At 55.6% G+C, this 20,762-nt stretch overlaps 3 protein-coding genes across 3 annotated transcripts in view; 1 reads left to right on the forward strand and 2 right to left on the reverse strand.

Annotated features, from left to right (window-relative positions):
* The window catches only part of ELOB (elongin B), a 6,325-nt gene extending 4,000 nt beyond the window's left edge, over positions 1–2,325 (reverse strand). Inside the window, exons 1-3 of the mRNA XM_025370832.1 lie at positions 2,259–2,325; positions 2,015–2,149; positions 488–593 (exon numbers count right to left, since the gene is read on the reverse strand). Coding sequence (XP_025226617.1) covers positions 488–593; positions 2,015–2,149; positions 2,259–2,261 — 244 coding nt within the window. The 5' untranslated portion in view covers positions 2,262–2,325. The remainder of the gene's footprint in view (positions 1–487; positions 594–2,014; positions 2,150–2,258) is intronic.
* An 82-nt stretch (positions 2,326–2,407) lies between these two features.
* On the reverse strand, positions 2,408–12,831 carry PRSS33 (serine protease 33). The gene is given in 10 exon segments (XM_025369740.1): positions 2,408–2,675; positions 4,267–4,357; positions 10,105–10,255; positions 10,460–10,482; positions 10,485–10,628; positions 10,832–11,103; positions 11,256–11,418; positions 11,547–11,579; positions 11,972–12,071; positions 12,741–12,831. Coding segments are annotated over 9 exon segments (1,188 nt in total). The 5' UTR covers positions 12,015–12,071; positions 12,741–12,831.
* Positions 12,832–18,706: 5,875 nt separating this feature from the next.
* PRSS41 (serine protease 41) overlaps positions 18,707–20,762 on the forward strand; it is a 9,104-nt gene continuing 7,048 nt past the window's right edge. Inside the window, 4 exon segments of the mRNA XM_025371319.1 lie at positions 18,707–18,841; positions 18,844–18,898; positions 19,167–19,332; positions 19,485–19,768. Of these exon segments, the coding sequence (XP_025227104.1) occupies positions 18,719–18,841; positions 18,844–18,898; positions 19,167–19,332; positions 19,485–19,768 (628 nt within the window). The 5' untranslated portion in view covers positions 18,707–18,718.

The raw sequence follows: 20,762 nt of genomic DNA on the forward strand, positions 1-20,762 counted from the left end.
TTTTTTTTTGTTTTTTTTTTTTTGAGACGGAGTCTCGCTGTGTCACCCAGGCTGGAGTGTGCAGTGGCGCGATCTCGGCTCACTGCAAGCTCCGCCTCCCGGGTTTACGCCATTCTCCTGCCTCAGCCTCCAAGTAGCTCGGACTACAGGCGCCCGCCACCACGCCCGGCTAGTTTTTTGTATTTTTTTAGTAGAGACGGGGTTTCACCATGTTAGCCAGGATGGTCTCGATCTCCTGACCTCGTGATCCACCCGCCTCGGCCTCCCAAAGTGCTGGGATTACAGGGTTGAGCCACCGCGCCCGGCCTGGTTGCTTCTTTTAAAAAAAAAAAATGAGGAAACAAACACATTGTGAAAGGATATTGCCAGCTCTTTAGGCACGAGGAAGACACTGCCCTGAAGGTTTCAACTCCAGGTTCCCTGATGACCCTCTTTGGAACGGTGTCCCCAACCTGCTTGGCTGCCACCCAGCCCAGTCCCCTCTCACCTGCCCGGAAGGCCAGCCCCACTGTGGCTGGGGCCTGTGGCCGTGCTGTTTGACTGGTGAAGCCACACTCGCCCAGGGTCTTGCCATCATCCAAGAGTTGGTCATCCTGAGGAGAGAAGCAGGATCTTGGGAGAGGCCCCATGTGGGGCAAGTCCCAAAGACCTCTGACCAGCAACTACACAGGAAGTCAGAGGAGGAAGAGAGTTCCCTCAGTGTGGCCCAGGACCACCGCTCTGCTTGTCAAATACACAGATTCCAGGGTTATATCCAAGAACAACTAAGTCAGAACCTCCCAGGGTAGGGTTTAGAATCTGGTTTTATTCAAATTCTCCAGGCAAATCTAATTTGAGAAGCCAAGCTAATCTGGAGATAGGCAGACCTGGGTTTCAATCCCAGCTCTGCCACCTTGGACAAGTCATTCGAACATTTTTTTATTTTAGAGACAGGGTCTCGCTATGTTGCCCAGGTGTGTAGTGGCACAGACCCTACATAAGCGCTATCATAGCACCCTCCAGCTTGGAACTCCTGGGCTCAAGCAATTCTGCCTCACCCTTCAGAGTAGCTGGGACTACAGGACCATGCCACCGCTGCTGGCTAGTAGTTGAGCCTTTTGATGCAAAGTTTCCTCATCTGTAAACTAGGAATTACCAGACTTTCAATTCATAGGGCCACCAGAGGGTTTCAATGAGCTAGGAAGGAACATAAAGCACTAAGTAGATATGTGGCACATGGGACATGCACAGGCACGGCCATTTAATATTCGCTAAGTGCCAGCAGTTATCAGTAAGGAAAGCCCTTTAGAGACCATGAGAGCTGAGGCTTTGAGCCTGGAGCTAAAAGTCAGTTTCCCAGTTTCCAGCTCTAGAATCTGATCAATGCACTTAGGCGACAACCTCACAATGTTGGGACACGTAAACCGGAGGCTGATGCATCTGATTCCCCAATGCAGACCCCAAACCCCAAGCCATTCTAACTGAATAATCTCAGTTCGCTTGCAAGGGGAAAGGGGGTCTTCTAGAACATCAGCAGGAGGTAGGGAGGTAATAACGGTTGCTTGGTGAAGAACGAGTGGGACCAGACTTTCTTTGCATTAACTGAGTCCGCCACCCTCCACCCCAAGGAGTGTCCCGGGGGACAGCGTGATTCCGATGGGCCTGCGAAGAAAGCTGGGAATTAAGGGGTCGTGGTTCGAACCCTGGCGCTGCCAATGACCTTTGGCTGGTTAAGAGACCAAGCCGAACCTCAATTTCGTCAACTGCACGGCGCGGGCGATACCGTTGCAGGGGTTGGATGCCACGGTGTCCTCGGCGCCCGGGGCCCAGCACGAGGTCTAAACATCGCCCCTGGACCAGAGATCCCCGCGGCGAGCGCAGCTCGCGCTTCACCCGCACAACGGATGTCCCAGCCCGCAGGTCGGGCGCCCGCAGGCGTCGCCGGCCGCCACTGTTTACATCGCAGACAGCGTCGGAGTCAGCCCCGTGCCCGTCGCCGGGTACCCGCTCCCCTCGGCCGGCCCGCGGGACCCACCTTGTACAGCCGCTGCTCGTCAGGAGGCCGCTTGAGGATGCCCTCGACGATGCGCTTCAGCTCGAACACCGTGCTGGACTCCTTGGCGTCCGTGAAGATGGTGGTCTTGTGGCGCCGGATCATGAGGAACACGTCCTGGGGGCGGCGGGCCGGCGTGAGCAAGAGGCCCGGGCCCCCCGCGCGGCCCAGCCGCCCCCCGCCGCCCCCGGCCCGGCCCGGCCGCCCCTCCCCCACGCCCGCTCACCATCGCGGCGGCTGCCTCTCCCCTCGACGCGCCGGCGCGGCCGCGCTCCGCCCCGTTCCCGGCAGCCCGCGCGTGGCCCGGCATGCCCCGCGCCGCCCCGCCTTCCCCGGCGCTGCCCCGCCCCGTGTCACCCCGCGGCCGCCGCCATTTTAAGTGATCTGGAAGCGGGCGGTGCTGACGGGCGTGCGGACGCCATCTCCACCCCAGGGATGGCCGTCGGAGGCGGTGGCGCCCTCTCGGGAGTGGCAGAGGCGAGGTCCCCGTGTTAGTGCGGTTCGGCAGGCTCCAGGCTGGGGCACAGCGAGCCCGGGGCCGTGTTGTTGCGGGATAGTCGTGACCGCCATCTTGGGCAGGCTCTGCATTTTGGGCTTTCTGGCCGCCGTGTTGGGGACAGTCGCCCTCGCTCCTTGCCCCGACCTGGATGCGAGGACTGTCGCGGCTCAGAGGGGCTTACGACCTGTGAGGAGCCCTGGGGGCTGCTGTTGGGCTTAGGGGTGGCCCGGGCGCACTCTTTGGGCTAGGAGTTACGGGAGCGGTTGGCTACTGCTTTCCCCAGGAGGAGGGAAGGGGCAGCTCCTTGCCCCAGGGGTCCTGGGCGCCTGTCCGCCTTCCCGCTTGGCTGCATTTTGGCTCTGAAAAGGCCTAGAGACTTGATTTTCCTGGCTGGCCGCTCTTTCCACCAAGGTCCCCTTTCCTGAATGCTGGACACTATCCTGCATCGCCCCAAGTTGCATTTACATGAGACCGAGGGTCCCCCACTTGACCTCTCCCTTGCAGAGAGACACCCCAGGCTGGGTCGTGCTGGGCGGGTGTCGGAGGCGGCGTTCGAGAGAGGAGCCAGAGAGTGACCCTGGACGCCAAACCGCCCTGCAGTCCGAGCTGCGCTTTGACGGCTGTTGAGAGTGGGCGGAACGTGGGGGGTGCCGCTGCGTAGAATCTCGGCAAGTCTTAGAGCTGCATTTGTGTTTTCTAAGCTGTAATTCTAGTTATTGTTACTTTTGACTTGTGTCCCTTCCCTCCTGTGACTTACTTCACTGCAGCCCCTACCCCTGCTCCCAGGGTCCTCAGCATCCCAGTCCCTGAAGAACCTGTCTTGCTCCATGACTTGTGTCGTGAGGCATTGGACAGGTAATTGTTGGGAAGAGCTCTTGGCCAGGCTAAAAAGATTTATTTTGGTCGGGCGCAGTGGCTCATGCCTGTAATCCAGCTCTTTGGGAGGCCGAGGCGGGTGGATCACGAGGTCAGGAGATCGAGACCATCCTGGCTAACACGGTGAAACCCCGTCTCTACTAAAAATACAAAAAATTAGCCGGGCGTGATGGCGGGCGCCTGTAGTCCCAGCTACTCGGGAGGCTGAGGCAGGAGAATGGCGTGAACACGAGAGGCGGAGTTTGCAGTGAGCTGAGATTGCGCCACTGCACTCCAGCCTGGGCGATGGAGCGAGACTCCGTCTCAAAAAAAAAAAGATGTATTTCTTAGTCCCAGTGTCTGGCTGGGCGTGGTGGCTCACGCCTGTAATCCCAGCACTTTGGGAAGCTGAAGGAGGTGGATCACTTGAGCCCAGAAGTTCAAGACCAGCTTGGCCAACAAGGTGAAACCCCGTCTGCACTAAAATACAAACACAATTAGGTGGGTATGGTGGCGCACGCCTGTGGTCCCAGCTACTCGGGAGGCTGAGGCAGGAGGGTTGCTTGAACCCGGAGGCGCAGGTTGCAGTGAGCTGAGATCGCGCCACTGCACACCAGCCTGGCCACAGAGTGAGATGCTGTCTCCAGTTAATCCCAGTGTCTTTATGTACATAGAACTGGCAACTTTAAATCCTGTACCTCTGTGGAGGGAGAGTGAAGGAAGGGTGTGGACAGTGGGGGCCAGGAAGTTCTCAGGTAGCGCAGCAGCCCACCCAGAAGTCAAAGGGTGTAGGTACAGGAGGTGCCATCTCCACAGGGAGATGCCTGGATTCCTACTCCATCCAGGCTTCATCGGCAGAGACCAGGGGTGGACACCTTACCTGTGGGGGCCGTCACAGCTGATGCCCCAGCTCAGGATGTCCACCAGAAACCAGGGGTGCCTTGGAGTCACCGTCCTCTTAAGGATGGTGCCTGTCCTCCAGAGAGCAGAACACTAGGTTCAAACCCCAGCTCCTACTGGCAAAGCCCAGGGCCTCCACCTGGTTGTTCCCATCCGTGAAGTGGGCATACACAGTGTGGAGCCCTTAGGACGTTGGGGAGTGTGCCTGTACTCGCCGCGCATCAGTCATAAGTATAACAACAATTGCATTCATTCGCTGATCCTCAGTGAGCAGTGGCACAGTTCCCCAGCTGGCGCGGTGAATGGTGCCTGTCTGCTGTCAGAGATCACCTGGACCCAGCATGAGTCCTTGCCCCCAGAGGGGGTCTCCGCACACCCCACGATGCTGTCCTCCCTGTCTGCTAACTACATGAAGAGATGGCAGGCCGTCGTGTCATTCAGTGCAGTGATACCTCCTGCGGTGGGAATGGGGTCAGGAGGGATTTTCCGGGAGCAGAGCCACTCACTGGCCTAGCCTGGGGTCTCCACTTTTGGAAGTGTGGTCTTGTGGAGTCCACGTTCTCCTTCCTTAAGGGCCTTTACAAGGAATGGGAGCGTCCAGTGGTGGAGAGGAGCTGGCTGGCTGCGCCTACTGCTCCACACAGGAGTGTCCTCCTAGGCCCCTTTCCCTCAATTGGCCTTCACCTCTCCACCTCACAGACTTCACTCTGAGAATCCGCCTTGCAGCCTGTCTTCTGCTCCCTCCCATCTACCTTTTGTTTTTTTTTGAGACAGAGTCTTGCCCTGTCGCCCAGGCTGGAGTGCAATGGTGTGATCGTGGCTCACTGCAGTCCTCGCCTCCCGGATTCTCCTGCCTCAGCATCCTGAGTAGCTGGGATTACAGGCATGCACCACCATGCCCGGCTAATTTTTTTGTATATTTTGTAGTGACGGGGTTTCACCATGTTGACTAGTCTCAAACCCCTGAGCTTGTGATCCTCCTGCCTCAGCCTCCCAAAATGCTGGGATTACAGGCGTGAGCCACCATGCCCAGCGTCCGTCTGCCTTCTATCTCCTTCACTCCCCACCGCAGACAGGGTGTTGTGTTATGATGGGGAAGGCCCTTGTGTCTTTCAGGTGTGTTAGACCAGGGAAACAATCTGTCTTCTTTCACATGCCCCAAAGCAGGACTCGAATCTTTCCTGGGTCTTTCTGATTGGGAGTCTTAAGACTCTCCCCAGAGAGGGCCCCGCCCTATTCCCTGGGAAAGGAATGCTGACAAAACCCTACAGGACAGAGTTTGGAGCGTTTCTCCATAGCTCAACTCGTGTGGTCCCCAGAGGGTGACACCACAGGGATGAATGGGAGCTCCGGGCCCCTCCCCAGCACCTCAACCTGCACTTTGCTTCATCTCGATGCTTTGTAACATCCTTTATGATAAACCAGTGAATGTTTTTCCCTGAGTTCTCTGAGTCGCTCTAACAAATTAATTGAACCCAAAGAGGAGAGTCATGGGAACGCCAACCTGAAGCCAGTCGGTCGAAAGTTCCGGAGCCCAAACTTGCAGCTGGGGAATGGGGAGGCAGTCCTGTGAGCCCCAACCTGTGGGACCTGAGGCTGGCGCTGGGCAGATAGTGTTGGAATTGAATTGAGGACACCCTGCTGGTGTCCAGTGCTTAGTGTGTGTGGGGGGAACCCCACAACCGTTTGTCACAGGAGTCTTCTGTGTTGATAATTGTGGTTTTGGTATGCGAGTGTTGGGGACCTCTGCTTACCAGGCCTCTAGTTTAATAAAACAACTAGAGTGATCCATCTTACAATGTGTAGCTAAGCACTCACAAGGCATCTGTAAGGCTCCTGCTGTCTGAAAATAGCCACATTCTTTTTGTGTTTGAGACAGGGTCTCCCTCTGTCACCCAGACTGGAGTGCAGTAACCTGATACTGGCTGAAATAATGCTCACACCTCAGCCCCTGGAGTAGCTGGGACTACAGGCATGCACCACCACATCCGGCTAATTTTTGCAGTTTTTGTAGAGATGGGGTTTTGCCATGTTGCCCAGTCTGGTGTCAAACTGAGCTCAAGCAATCCTCATGCCTCAGCCTCCCAAAGTGCTGGGACTACAGGCGGGAACCACCACATCCGGCCTAAAATGATCACTAAAATGATCACCTCTTAAGCTGGCCACCAATTATGATTACGAAATGTTTATGGCCGTACAGGACGTCTCCCACAGGGCCCTAGAATGTGCACACGTCCTGAGAAGGTAACCCGCTCTGCTAAGATAGCATCAGTAAGCAGGCTAAGGCAGAGGATGCACAGTCACCGATGGCACCAAAAGCCCCGACCTTCAGTGAGCACATCTGCACATTCCAGGTTTATTTACCACTGCTTGTAGTTTCTGTCTTTTTTTTTTTTTTTTTTTTTTTGAGACAAAGTCTCACTCTGTTGCCCAGGCTGGAGTGCAATGGCGTGATCTCGGCTCACTGCAACCTCCGCCTCCCGAGTTCAAGTGATTCTCCTGCCTCAAGCCTCCTGAGTAGCTGGAATTACAGGTGTGTGCCACCACACCTGGCTAATTTTTATATTTTTAGTAGAAACGGGATTTTACCATGTTAGCCAGTCAGGTCTCGAACTCCTGACCTCAGGTGATCCCCTCCTCCTCGGCTTCCCAAAGTGTTGGGATTACAGGCGTGAGCCACCGTGCCCGGCCTGTAGTTTCTTATAAGCAGAGACACTAACCAAAGATGGTGAGTTCTTCCCCCTGCTCTCTGAGCACGCCTGCTCTGTGATGGAGTCCTTTCTAATCTACTTGCTTCTCTCACTGTGCTCTGTGGCTCACCTTGAATTCCTTCCCGCGTGAGATCCAAGAACCCTCTCTTGGAACCCTCTCTTGGGGTCTGGATCGGGACCTTCTTTTCTGGCAACAGGAATAGAGGAAAAACATGATTTGAGAGAGATTTTCCCTACACACAGATCTTGCTCTGTAGCCCAGGCTGGAGTGCAGTGGTGTGATGGTTACAGCAGCCTTGAAATCCTGGGTTCAGGCGATCCCACCTCACCCTCCCGAGTAACTGAGACTACAGGCATGGGCTACCATGCCTGGCTAATTTAATTTTTTGTAGAGTTGGGGGTTTCACTGTATTGCCCAGGCTGGTCTCGATTTTCTGGCCTCAAGCAATCATCCTGCCTTGGTCTACCAAAACACTGGGATTACAAGCATGAACCACTGTGCCTGGCCTACTTTCCTTGTTTTTGTGTTAATACGTAGTAGTTATTCATGACCACTAGTTAGCAATGTGCCTTATTTGTAGAGTGTTTTGTAGGTACTTTTGTCCCCAAAAGGGATATAACATAACTGTCAGTGTGGGATTTGAGTTCAAATGTGGCTCCACTACTTACCAGCTGTGGGCCCGTGGCCATGTTACCTAACCTGTCTGGACCTGTTTCCCTTCTGTGAGATGAGTGTCTCCTTCGAGGGCTTTCAGGTCTGCTGAGAGCATGTACATACCTGGCACAGTGCACACACTCAGCAGGCATAACAGTGACCGCCTTGGCCGACATCTGGACCGCTAACAGCCATGGGAGAGCAGGTGTTATCAGTTCAGATTACAGAGGGGGACACGGGCCCCATCCTGTGGCGTCAGTGGCACGGGGCTGACAAGAGCTGCCGCCCGTCTGGCACCGCAGGCTGTTGTGCCAGGAGCAGGCCGGAAGGAGGGGTGTGGGGAGGCTGCCCTGTTGGGGTAGGAGGGAGTGGAGAGAGTGGAGGACCTCTGCTTTTCCCAGAATCAGACCGCCTGGGCTGCAGTCCCAGTCTACCAACCTTGCTGGCAGTGTGATTTTTGGGACTTGTTTTTCTCATCTGACAAATGGGGACAAGCCACCTCACAGAGCCTCCTGTGGGATTCAATGAGCTGATGGAATAAAGCCCTCCCTCTGCATGATGTCTGGTGAGGGCTTGACGAGGGGCCGTGATTTTTTCTCATTAATGATCCTCCCTTCCCTGCCCAGCTCCACTCCCTTCTGCCTCCTTAGCTGGGCCTGCAGGCTGGCCTGCCACAGCCATGCCCTGACGTCCTGGGCACCTGGTCCCTGATGACCCCACCAACGGTGGCCAATATGTACTGCAGTGTGGTGTGTTCTCCACCTGGGGGACAGAGCAGCCTTGAGCACCCTTCCTGCCCCACTTGGCCCGGCCTACCCATGACCATCTAGTACAGCCCACTTCCCCGGCTCCCCAGGAGAAAAGGAGAGGGAAGCAATGGCTCAGGCCTGTGCCTGGACCTAAAGGGGCTGCGCCTTTGAAGTTTACCTTCCCTTGTCTTCCCTTCTCTTCTGCCGACAGCTGCTGTCAGCTCCAGAGTAGGTTTTGAGTTTTCCAGGTTTTGTTTGTTTTCCTTCTTCAGCTGTGGAAACTGACCTCTATATATTGAAATGGGTGGTCCTGGCTCTGGAGACAAGGACATGGCAGAGAGGGGACAGGATGCCAGGTACCAGGCTGGAAGGGGACCCCAAGGGTGGGCAAGGCTGTTGGCGTCCAGATGCAGGTGTCAGTAGGGTGACCTGGGCCCCAGGCTCACTCTGGGAGTGAATGGTGGCCAGAAACAATGAGAACAGAATCCGGGCCTGCCCCAGGGCTCCTGACCCCTCCTCAGCTGAGCATCTGATGCCAAGTGCCCAGCCTCTTGGAGTACATGGGGAGGTGGCCACGCTGGCCAGCCCACCTTTCCCACTGGGACACCTCCATCACAGTGGAGCAAAATCTTTATTAGTTTTTATTGCTGTATAAATGTCAGCACAAATGGAGCAGCTTAAAACACACATTTATTAAGTCACAGCTTTGTAGGTCAGGAGTCCGGGTGGCTCAGCTAGGTTCTCTGCTTAGGGTCTTTTTAGGTTGAAATGAAGGGATTGGCCGGCGGGGCTCTTATCTGGAGGCTGGTGAAGAACTTACTTCCCAGCTCCTTCAGGGTGCTGCCAGAATCCAGTGCCTTGCGGCTGTGGGTCTGAGGGTTCCGATTCCCTGCCGGCTGTCGGCAGTGGCTGCTCTCTGCTCCTAGAGGCTGCTCATGGGCTGTGGTCCCCGTGTCCTCAAAGCCAGCTATGGAGGATCTCCCTGGTGTGAAATCTCTGTCATGCTGTGAATCTGACTTTCTCCAGAAAAAGATGGGCACACAGGCCAGATGGGCAGCAGCTGGTCTGCCCACCACTGCGTGCCTTGCACCCATCCCTGACCAGGGCCGAGAAAAGTAAATACAAGCCAGGAAGGGAGGGGGGAGTGTCACCCCCTGGGACTCATGGCAGATCCCTGGATGAGGGTTGGTGGAGTCAGATCTGGTGAGCCCCAAAGAGGAGAGGAGGCAGGAGGTGGGGAGTGGGGGTTGGGGGTGGCCTTTAGCTTTATTAGGCATCTTGGCCTCAAGGCAGAAGAGATGTGGGGTATGGGCAGGTCCCCGGATGAACCAGGAGACTGAGGGACCCCAGCAGCTGGCTCCAGGTCAGCCTCACTGGCTAGTATTAGAAGCTTACGTGAAGGCCGGGCGCGGTGGCTCAAGCCTGTAATCCCAGCACTTTGGGAGGCCGAGATGGGCGGATCACGAGGTCAGGAGATCGAGACCATCCTGGCTAACACGGTGAAACCCCGTCTCTACTAAGAAATACAAAAAATAGCCGGGCGAGGTGGCAGCGCCTGTAGTCCCAGCTACTCGGGAGGCTGAGGCAGGAGAATGGCGTGAACCCGGGAGGCGGAGCTTGCAGTGAGCTGAGATCCGGCCACTGCACTCCAGCCTGGGCGACAGCGCGAGACTCCGTCTCAAAAAAAAAAAAAAAAAAGAAGCTTACGTGAGCCTGAATCCAGGGGCTATATGTGGCCACGTTGGTGTAGACACCTGGACGGTTGGGCAGGGCACAACCCTTGCCTCAGCTCACCACGCCCACCAGGACCCAGGTCCCAGACTGTAGGCAGGTCAGGGGTCCCCCAGAATCACCCTGCAGGAGAAAGAGGAGCCTAGGTCTCAGCCCTCCCAGGACCTCAGAACAGTTCTCAGGGTTCCAAACCCCTGGGGTGGTGCCTCTGGGTTGGGGACCAGGACCCTGAGCCTTCGTTGGTATGTCCTGGGTCCTGGAGTTTAGGGAGGCAGGGTGCTAGGCACAGGGATGGGACTCCGGAGGCTGGGGAGGTGGGGTGCACACCTGGCAGGCGTCCTTGTGGCCCGGGGGTAGCCGGCACACAGGCTCCCAGGCAGCACAATGGGCTTTGCCAGGGGCACCTCCGCGCCCACGTGGTAGAGGCGGTCGCAGGTGGGCGAGTCCAGCAGCGGTACCCTTACTCCCTGTAGCGGCCGCCACTCTGGGAGGGGCACTGGGGGAAGAGGAGGAACCTCTGAAAGGAAGGCGGGGAGCCGGGGTGAGTGGGAGAAGCTGAGTTCTGAGAGAGAGGAGATTTGGTTCCCGAGAAGCCGCGCTGGGTCCTGGATTGGGGCAGTGAGGGACTGGGTTTTCCGGTCAGTTGGAGAAGGAGATAGGGGCTCCCCGATGCCTCGGAACCCCGCCCTCCTGCCTTACCTCCTGGGCGGAGGCTGCCCCAGCCAGTGACCTAGCATGGTGTGCCGGGCGGCGGGCGGTCGCCGGGCACGGGCAGGCAGACGGGCTGGACGCGAGCGCTCAGGGGCACCGGGCGACGCAGCTGCAGCAGTGCCAGGTCACCGCGGCCCCCGTCCTCGGAGTAGTCCGGGAGCAGCAGCACCCGTCGCAAGGGCACCGAGAGCGTGCAGGGCGAGGTGGGGCCCAGGTGCAGCGCCCCCAGGCGCACGCGGTACTCAACTGGCAGTGCCCTCCTGTAAGACAGGAGCGGGAGGCTACTTCCAGCACCTGGTCCTCGACCCCCTCCAGCCCACCTGGATCCCAACGCCTCTGCCAGGCCACGCCCGGTCCTCCGCGGGCCTTGCCTGCCTTGCACACCCCGCCTGGGCCCTCGGTGAGCGCAGACCTGGGGAAGCAGTGCGCTGCTGTCAGCACCCACTGGAGGGCGATGAGCGACCTCCCGCACACGTGTGCCCCACGATGCTGGATGCTCGCCTGCCATGGCCACTCTCCCTCCCGTGCATCCCGGCCCCCTACGATCCTACTGGACTCGCGGGGCTGCCCGCAGGCTACAAAAGGAGCAGGGGCGGTGAGGGTTGGCTGAGGACCTGGGGCCTGGGAGGCTGGTGTGTGAGGGGAGACACGGGGCCGAGGTCCAGGATGGGGCTGACTCGGGTGGACTTCGAGGCTTTCTCACTTGCAGACTTCCTTCCCTGAGTCCCAGCAGCTCCTGGAGGAGGAAGCAGGGAAGGGACCAGATTGTAGATTTGGTGTCAAATAACGGGGTTGGAGGGGAGGCCAGAGATGAGGAAGGAGGGTGAAACATAATGTTGCCCTGACCTTGTGCCAGGCTTTCATGCCGTCTATTATCTTATTTAACCCTTCCCAGAGCACTGTGAAGGTGCAGGGGGGAAGGGAGTATGAGCATGACACGACAAGCACATCGTGGTGTGGTGAGGTCACGATGTCACAAGGTCAGTGGCAGAGAGGATTGAGCCCTTGGAATCAAGATTAGAAAGCCCAAGAGTGCTCCAGGGAGCCCGGCCCAGGGAGCAGTGAGATGGGAGAACTGGGAGCCAAGGTGTCTGCAGCCCTTATCCCCCAGTCCGTGTCCCCACTCACCCAGCACCAGAAGCAGGATCTGGAGATAGGAAGCCCCTCTCATTCTGTCTTCAGGGCTGGGCTGAGTAAGGGTGGCACTGCCCAGGGCTTGGACTCTGGTCTGGAGCCAGCAGGGAGAAGACAGGAGCGTCCTGGCCCAGGGGCACCAATCCTCACCCCAGCCCCTTACACCCTCTGTGGTCCTTCTGTCTGTCCTCAGCTCCTGCTGGGTCCTGGACTTATCCTGGTGGCCCAGGCTGTATACTCTTCCTTCTGTCCAGGCCTCAGGTATGCAACCACCACCACCACCTAGATATTTGGGCATCCTTGGCCTCAACAGAAGCCCTGGAGCCTAACCCCCCTCAGTCATCCTCACTCCCTCTCTCACCCCCCTCCCTCATCCTCATCCCCCTCCCTCATCCTCACCCTCCTCCCTTATCCTCATCCTTACCCCCATCCTCACCCCCTCCCTCATCCTCATCCCCCATCCTCACCCCCTCCCTCATCCTCACCCACTTCCTCATCCTCACCCCCTCCTCCTCACTCCCCTCCCCCATCCTCACCCCCCATCCCCACCCCTCCTCCATCCTCACCCACTCCTCACTCCCCTCCCTCATCTTCACCCCTCCCTCATCCTCACCTCCTCCCCCATCCTCACCCCTACTCATCCTCACCCCTCCCTCATCTTCACCTCCTCCCCCATCCTCACCCCCACTCGTCCTCACCTCCTCCCTCATCCTCACCTGCTGGCTGCACCTGCCTGCCCCCGTAGCCCCTGGCTTGCTGTCACCCTCACAGCCTGGTGCCCTCTCCTGACGAGTTGGGGGAAGGCTTCGGGGCTTAAAGGGCCAGGAGAGAGCCAGGCTCAGCCAAGGAGTAATTAACAGGGCCAAGGCGGGGCTGTGGCTTTACCGGACTAGCCTCAAACAAAGATGCTTTGAGCAGAGCTTTGGAGGTGGCAGGAAAGGGCCGCTGGGTATCTGAAAGGAAGCCTGCCTTGGGCCAAGGTGCTAGAACTGGGGGCTGGAGGAGAGCAGTGGCGCAGGTGGGTGCTGGGAGGGGCTGCGGTCAGGTGGGGAAGCTCTGCAGGATTCCAGGCAGCTTCTCTCCAAACCTGACCTGGGCTCCCTGCAGAGCACATCTTGCTGGAGCTTCTGAGCTCCATTGTTCTGTCCAGAAATCCCATCTCAGACCCCAGGCCTAGCCAGACAGCTCCACCCAGAGACCCCAGCATGGCCAGCCCCCTTCCAGATCTGGGGTCTGGAGTGGCTGGAGGTGGAAAGGGACTGATTCAAAGCTGGTGGCACTCCTTATTTGACCAGAGGCAGGGGGAGACTTGACCTTGGGGACCGGTGCACTCTGGTCTGGGGTGGCCAGGACAGAGCAAGATGTGAGGGTCTGGCCGGGCGCGGTGGCTCAAGCATATAATTCCAGCACTTTGGGAGGTCCAGACGGGTGGATCACAAGGTCAGGAGATCGAGAGCATCCTGGCTAACACGGTGAAACCCTGTCTCTACTAAAAAAAATACAAAAAACTAGCCGGGTGAGGTGGCAGCGCCTGTAGTCCCAGCTACTTGGGAGGCTGAGGCAGGAGAATGATGTAAACCTGGGAGGCGGAGCTTGCAGTGAGCTGAGATTCGGCCACTGCACTCCAGCCTGGGCGACAGAGCGAGACTCCGTCTCAAAAAAAAAAAAAAAAAAAAGATGGGAGGGTCAAGAGACAGGGACTCGCCTTCTCTCAAGTCCCGTGGAGGACCAGGGCCTGGATGGTCCAGGGCCCTGTAGTTCTCTCGGGCTCACACACAGTGCTCGCTGCCCGGAAGTCTCTCAAATCCCTCTCTGCATAGTCAACTCCTCTTGTCCCTCAGCCTTCTGCTCTGCCACCTCCTCCTGCCTCCTTTGCAGCCCTGCCATAGTTGTACTTTTTTATTTTTCTTTCTTTTTTTTTTTAAAGAGACAGGGTCTTGGCCAAGCATGGTGGCTCACGCCTGTAATCCCCGCATTTTCGGAGGCTGAGATGGGTGAATCATTTGAGGTCAGGAGTTTGAGACCAGCCTGGCAACATGGTGAAACCCCGTCTCTACTAAAAATACAAAAATTAGCTGGGCGTGATGGCAGGTGCCTGTAATCTCAGCTACTCGGAAGGCTGAGGCACAAGAATTGCTTGAACCCAGAAGGTGGAAGTTGCAGTGAGCCGAGATCATGCCACTGCACTCCAGGCGACACAGTGAGACTCTGTCTCAAAAAAAAAGAGGGAGAGAGAGGCTTTCACTCTGTCACCAGGCTGGAGTGCAGTGGTACGATCTCAACTCACTGCAGCCTCCGCCTCCCGGGTTCAAGCAGTTCTCTGCTTGAATCATAAACTTATGATTACAGTCATAAGCCACTGTGCCCGGCTGGGACTGTTTTCTTAATTTCATTTTTGGATTGTTCATTGTTGGCATATAGAAACGCAGCTGATTTCTGAGTGTTAATTTTGTATCCTGCAACTGCTGAATTTATTAGTTCTAATAGTTTTTTTGTGTGAAATCTTTAGAGACTGCTACAAACAAGATGTCATCTGCAAATGGAAATATTTTACTTTTTCCTTTCTGATTTGCACGTCTTTTTTTTTTTTTTTTTTTTTAATTATTCTGGCTGGAAGTTTCAGTACAGTGTTGCATGGCAGTGGTAAAACTGCGCATCCTTGCCTTGTTCCTGATCTTAGAAGAAAAGCTTTCAGCTTTTCATCATTGAGTATGATTTTAGCTGTGGGCTTTACTGTATTAAGGTCCTTCCTTCCTTCCTTTCTTTTTTTGACGAGGTCTTGATTTGTTGCCCAGCCTAGAGTGCAATGGCATTATCACAGCTCACTGCAGCCTCTGTCTCCCAGGCTCCAGTGAGTCTCCTGCCTCAGCCTCTCAAGTAGCTAGGACTACAGGCATGTGCCACCATGGCCAGCTAATTTTTGTATTTTTTGTAGAGACAGGGTTTTGCTATGTTCCCCAGGCTGGTTTGGAACTATTGGGCTCAAGTGATTGGCCTGCCTGCACCTCTCAAAGTGCTGGGATTATAGGTGTGAACCACCATGCCTGGCTTAGTTTCTTTCTATTCCTAGTTTGTTTATCATGAAAGGGTGTTGAATCTTGTCAGATGCTTTTTCTGCATCAGTTGAGATGATCATGTGATTTTTGTCCTTTGTTCTGTTAATAATGGAATATTTCATTAACATTTCTTGATTTTCATATGTTCACTCATTCTTATATCCTAAGGATAAATCCCACTTGGATATGGTATAAAATATTTTTAACGTGCCATTGAATTTGGTTTGCTAGTATTTTGTTGAGGATTTTTGCATCAATATTTTAACTTTTTTTTTTTTTAAGAGACAGGGTCGGCTGGGCGCGGTGGCTCAAGCCTGTAATCCCAGCACTTTGGGAGGCCGAGACGGGCGGATCATGAGGTCAGGAGATCGAGACCATCCTGGCGAATATGGTGAAACCCCGTCTCTACTAAAAAAAAAAAAAAAAAAAAAAATACAAAAAACTAGCCGGGCAAGGTGGCGGGTGCCTGTAGTCCCAGCTACTCGGGAGGCTGAGGCAGGAGAATGGCGTGAACCCGGGAGGCAGAGCTTGCAGTGAGCTGAGATCTGGCCACTGCACTCCAGCTCGAGAGAGAGAGCGAGACTCCGTCTCAAAAAAAAAAAAAAAAAAAAAAGAGAGACAGGGTCTCTCTCTGTCACCCCGGCAGGAATGCAGTGGCATGATCTGTGTAGCCTGGAACTACTGGGCTCAAGCAATCCTTCTTCCTTACCCTCCTGAGCAGTTGGGATCACAGCCACATGCCACTGTATCTGGCTATTTTTAAAATTTTTTGTAGACAAGGAGTCTTGCTGTATTGCCCTGGCTCATTTCAAACTCCTCAAGGGCTCAACTCATCTTCCCGCCTCAGCCTCCCAAACAGGTAGAATTACAGGCATGAGTCACTTCGCCCAGCTTACATCAATATTCATCAGGGACGTATTGATCTGTAGCCTGTGGCTTTTTTTTTTTTTTCTTTGAGATGGAGTCTTGCTCTGTCACCCAGGCTGGAGCGCAGTTGTGCGATCTCGGCTCACTGCAAGCTCCGCCTCCTGGGTTCACGCCATTCTCCTGCCTCAGCCTCCCGAGTAGCTGGGACTACAGGCGCCTGCCACCATGGCCAGTTAATTTTGGTTTTGTAGTTTTTTAGTTAGAGACAGGGTTTCACCATGTTAGCCAGGACAGTCTCAATCTTCTGACCTCGTGATCCACCCGCCTGGGTCTCCCAAAGTGCTGGGATTATAGGTGTGAGCCACCACGCCCGGCCAAGGTTTCTTTAAATGTTTGGTAGAATTTACCAGTGAAGTCATCTGGTCCTGGTATTTTTGTTGTTATTGGGACTTTAAAAAAATTACTGATTCAGTATCCTTACCAGTTGCAGATTTTCTTTTTTCTATTTTTGAGACGGAGTCTCGCTCTGTCACCCAGGCTGGAGTGCAGTGGCAAGATCTCAGCTCACTGAAACCCCCGGGTTCAAGCGATTCTCCTACCTCTGCCTCTCAAGTAGCTGAGACTATAGGCGTGCGCCACCACGCCTGGCTAATTTTTGTATTTTTAGTAGAGATGGGGTTTCACCACGTTGGCCAGGCTGGTCTTGAACTCCTAACCTCAGGTGATCCACCTGCCTTGGCCTGCCAAAATGCTGGGATTACAGGTGTGAGCCACTGTGCCTGGTTGAGTTACAGATTTTCTCTTTCTTCATGATTCAGTCCTGGTAGGTGTTTTGTGGTGAGCAGGTTTATGCAAAGTTACCCCAAAGTTCAAGGTAGTTGAGAAGCTGAAGAAAGAGGCTAACATATCCAGTTTCTTAGAAAGTAACATTTGTTTTTAAAAAAATTTTGGTATTTTTACTTTTGGAGATGGAGTCTCATTCTGCTGCCCAGGCTGGAGTACAATGGCGTTACATTAAGTCCTATATATCAAAAGGTCTTTTCAGGACATCAAAGCACTCAAGCGCACAGCCTCTGGAAACCAGTCAGAACCAACCCTTGATTGGAGGGCTCTTATCAGGAGAAAGTGACTGAAATCAGTTTCTTGTCCAATCAAAGCTGTAGTTGTGGCTTGTGGAACAGGGCAGTCAGTTATCTAGTGTCTGTCAATGGATGAGTTGTAATTGTTTTAATATTGCTTATCTCTAGGCCAGCGCTTGCTTAACTGCCAGAGAAAAAGAAAAACCTTGTTGCATTTAGAACATAGTTTATATAGTTTATTCTTTTTTTTTTTTTTTTTTTTTGAGATGGAGTTTTTGCTCTGTCACCCAGGCTGGAGTGCAGTAGCACCATCTTGGCTCACTGCAACCTCTGCCTCCCGGGTTCAAGCGATTCTCCTTCCTCAGCCTCCCAAGTAGCTGGGATTACAGGCGCCCACCACCACACCTGGCTAACTGTTGTATTTTTAGTAGAGACAGGATTTCACCATGTTGGCCAGACTAGTCTTGAACTCCTGAGCTCAAGTGATCCGCCCACCTCAGCCTCCCAAAGTGCTGAGATTACAGGCGTGAGCCACTGCGCCTAGCCCAGCCATGCTATTATTTGCATTCCTAGTCATGGAAACTCAGAAAAATATGATCCTTTTGCTGTAAGAGCCACGGGGTAGCCTTACAGCAGACGGTTAACTCAATAGACTTGGGGTGTTCAGATGCTACACATCCAAACCTCTAAGATCTTGAATGTCTTGCCTGATAAGAATGCCTCTGCATACCTGGATCCCTGGGACCCGCCAGACAGCTGATGCTCACAACATGACTGATGGCAGGGCCTTGAGCCAGGTGGTATCAGGGGACCTCTGGAGGGGCTGGAGGCTGGCTGACTAGCGTCAGTCATGCAGCTGCTCCAGGCACCGCCAATCTCCAGTAAAACCCTGCTGCCAAGGCTCAGGCCAGCGTCCCTGGTTGTCACACTTCCATGCTGGGAGAATGACGGGCATGCATAGGCCTCCCCTGGAGTGCTCACTGCAGCCTTCCTCCTGGTCTCTCCTGCACTCTGCCCTGTGTGTCTTTTACTTTGCTGATGTTAACCTAAGTCCTTTCACTCTGTAAACTCTAAAGCCTAACCATGAGTGTGATGGTTTTTCTGAGTAGCGGGAGCCCTGCAGGAGGTCTTATGCACCTGGACTCAGTGGCCCATTCACATCTAGTACTGTAGGGCCTGCTTGGTTACCTTGGTTCCCTGAAACATCTCCCACAAGGCGAGAGACCCCCGCGGTGGGCTCCAGGTAGCTGTGTGGGCCCTGCAGGGCAGCGGGCAGGGAGTGGGGCTGAGAGCCCCTGGACGGTGCACAGTCTGCGGGTCTGTACAGGACGAGCACTGCCAGCAGCAGGTTCCACGCTGTCAGGCCCCACCCCGCCCTCAGGAAGGCCTTGCCTGCCTGCTTTAAGGGGACTCCCGGCTCAGGGCCAGACCCTTGGTGCTGGAGGAAGTCATGGGTGGAGGACAGGGGGCACCAAGCGGGCAGCCAGGACCCCCGGGCTGCAGACAAGAAAAGGACTGTGGGGTCCACCAGGTCTGGGCCACATCAAGGAATGTGGTTGAAGACCCGCCAGCAGGAGCTGAAAACCAGGGCGCTGCCAGGCCTGAGAGTCCCCAAACAGCCCTTGGGCCCGGTCTGGGAGGATGAAGCTGGAGCTCCCACCCCGCCCTGCCTCCAGGGGGCGGCCCGGGCCCGGAGCGAGAGGAGGCAGACGGGGCGCCAGGCCACGGGAGAGGAGGCCATGGGCGCGCACGGGGCGCTGCTGCTGGCGCTGCTCCTGGCGCGGGCTGGACTCGGAAAGCCGGGTGAGCTCGGGGCGCTGCTGGCGGGACGGGGGGCAGCGGGGAGGACGGGAGGTGGAGGCTGCGGGGGGCTCACTTCTTGTCTCCTGCAGAGTCAGATGAGGCGGAGCTTTTGTCAGGTAGGGTGCCCGGGACGCGCTATGCCTGCCAGGGTGGCTGGGCCCGGGTGCACCGGGGCCCATGTACTGCTCTCTGTTCCGGGTCCCAAGAACGTGATGCTCTCAAGTAACTAATGGCCCCTGGGGGTGGGACCGTCCCCAGCGTCACCTTGGCACGCGGTTCCCCGGGGAGCCCCTCGCTGCGCGCACCCAGGGGCAAGGCCTGGCGGGGCGGGTCTGCCCCACCCCCATCCCTCTCAGCTCAGCCGGGTGGGTCTGTCCATCCCAGAGGCCTGCGGCCGCCGGGAAATTCACTCGCTGGTGGCAGGCGGAGTGGAGTCCGCGCGCGGGCGCTGGCCATGGCAGGCCAGCCTGCGCCTGAGGAGACGCCACCGATGTGGAGGGAGCCTGCTTAGCCGCCGCTGGGTGCTCACGGCTGCGCACTGCTTCCGAAAGTGAGTCTAGGGGCCGTCGGGGCCGCAGACTTGATAATGGCCTCCGGGAGGAGCAAACAGTAGCCACTCCGCCTCAGGGACTGGGCCTCCAGCGTGCTCAGGCGGCCAGTGCCCAGTTCCAGGGCTCCCTGCCCTCTCTCCTTTTCTGCCAGGCACTACTATCCTTCCGAGTGGACGGTCCAGTTGGGCGAGCTGACTTCCAGGCCAGCTCCTTGGAACCTGCGGGCCTACAGCAATCGTTACAAAGTGCAGGACATCATTGTGAACCCTGACACCCTTGGGGTTCTACACAATGACATTGCCCTGCTGAGACTGGCCTCCTCTGTCGCCTACAATGTGTACATCCAGCCCATTTGCGTTGAGTCCTCCACCTTCACCTTCGTGCACCGGCCGGACTGCTGGGTGACCGGCTGGGGGTTAATCAGCCCCAGTGGCAGTGAGGCTGGGGATAGACCGGGTGGGGCGATGGGGGTCTGGGGTGGACGTTACCCTCTACCCCTCTTCCCGCTACACAAGCACAGCAGCCCCTCCCTGGTCTGGGGGTGCAACTGCACCCCTCCTGCTCTCATTCCCTCCTCACCTGCTTTTCTGCTCTCAGTGCCACCTGCCAGGGCAGGGACCAAACTCCCAGTTCTCCCCGCTTCCAGGGACTGTGGGGGCCAGCAGGACAGTGTGAGAGGGAGGCCAGCTTGCCCCGGGTCTGAAGGAGTGAGGGGGAGTTCGGGAGGACCTGGTGACAGAAACCTCAGGCAACGATTTTTAAAAATTGAGACAACTCACAAACCATAAAATGTTCAAGTGTTCAGTGTTGAAGTACACAATTCAGTGATTTTTAGCCTACAGTCCTGTGTCACTTAATGACCGGGGTATGTTCTGAGATATGCATCATGAGGCAGTTTCACTATTATGTCAACATCATAGAGTGTAGTTACACAAACCCAGATGGCAGAGCCAGTAATACTACATACCCAGACTGTATGGTCTAGCCCATTGCTCCTGGGCTACAAACCTGTGCAGCTTGTTACTGCGCTGAATACCAGAGCAGTCATAACACACTGGTAAGTACTTAGGTACTTAAGCGTATCTAAACAGAGAAAAGGCACAGTAAAAATATGGCATAAAAGATAAAAACCAGGCTGGGCAGATGAGCCTGTAATCCCAGCACTTTGGGAGGCCGAGGCAGATGAATCATCTGAGGTCAGGAGTTCGAGACCAGCCTGACCAATATGGTGAAACCCTGTCTCTACTAAAAATACAAAAATTAGCCGCGTGTGGTGGCAGGTACCTGTAATCTCAGTTCCTCAGGAGGCTGAGGCAGGAGAATCACTTGAACCCGTGAGAGGCAGAGGTTTCAGTGAGCCAAGATAGCGCCACTGCATTCCAGCCTGGGTGACAGAGGGAGACTCCATCTCAAAAAAAAAAAAAAAAAA

The sequence above is a fragment of the Theropithecus gelada genome, chromosome 20 (assembly GCF_003255815.1).
Source record: "Theropithecus gelada isolate Dixy chromosome 20, Tgel_1.0, whole genome shotgun sequence".
Taxonomy (NCBI): domain Eukaryota; kingdom Metazoa; phylum Chordata; class Mammalia; order Primates; family Cercopithecidae; genus Theropithecus; species Theropithecus gelada.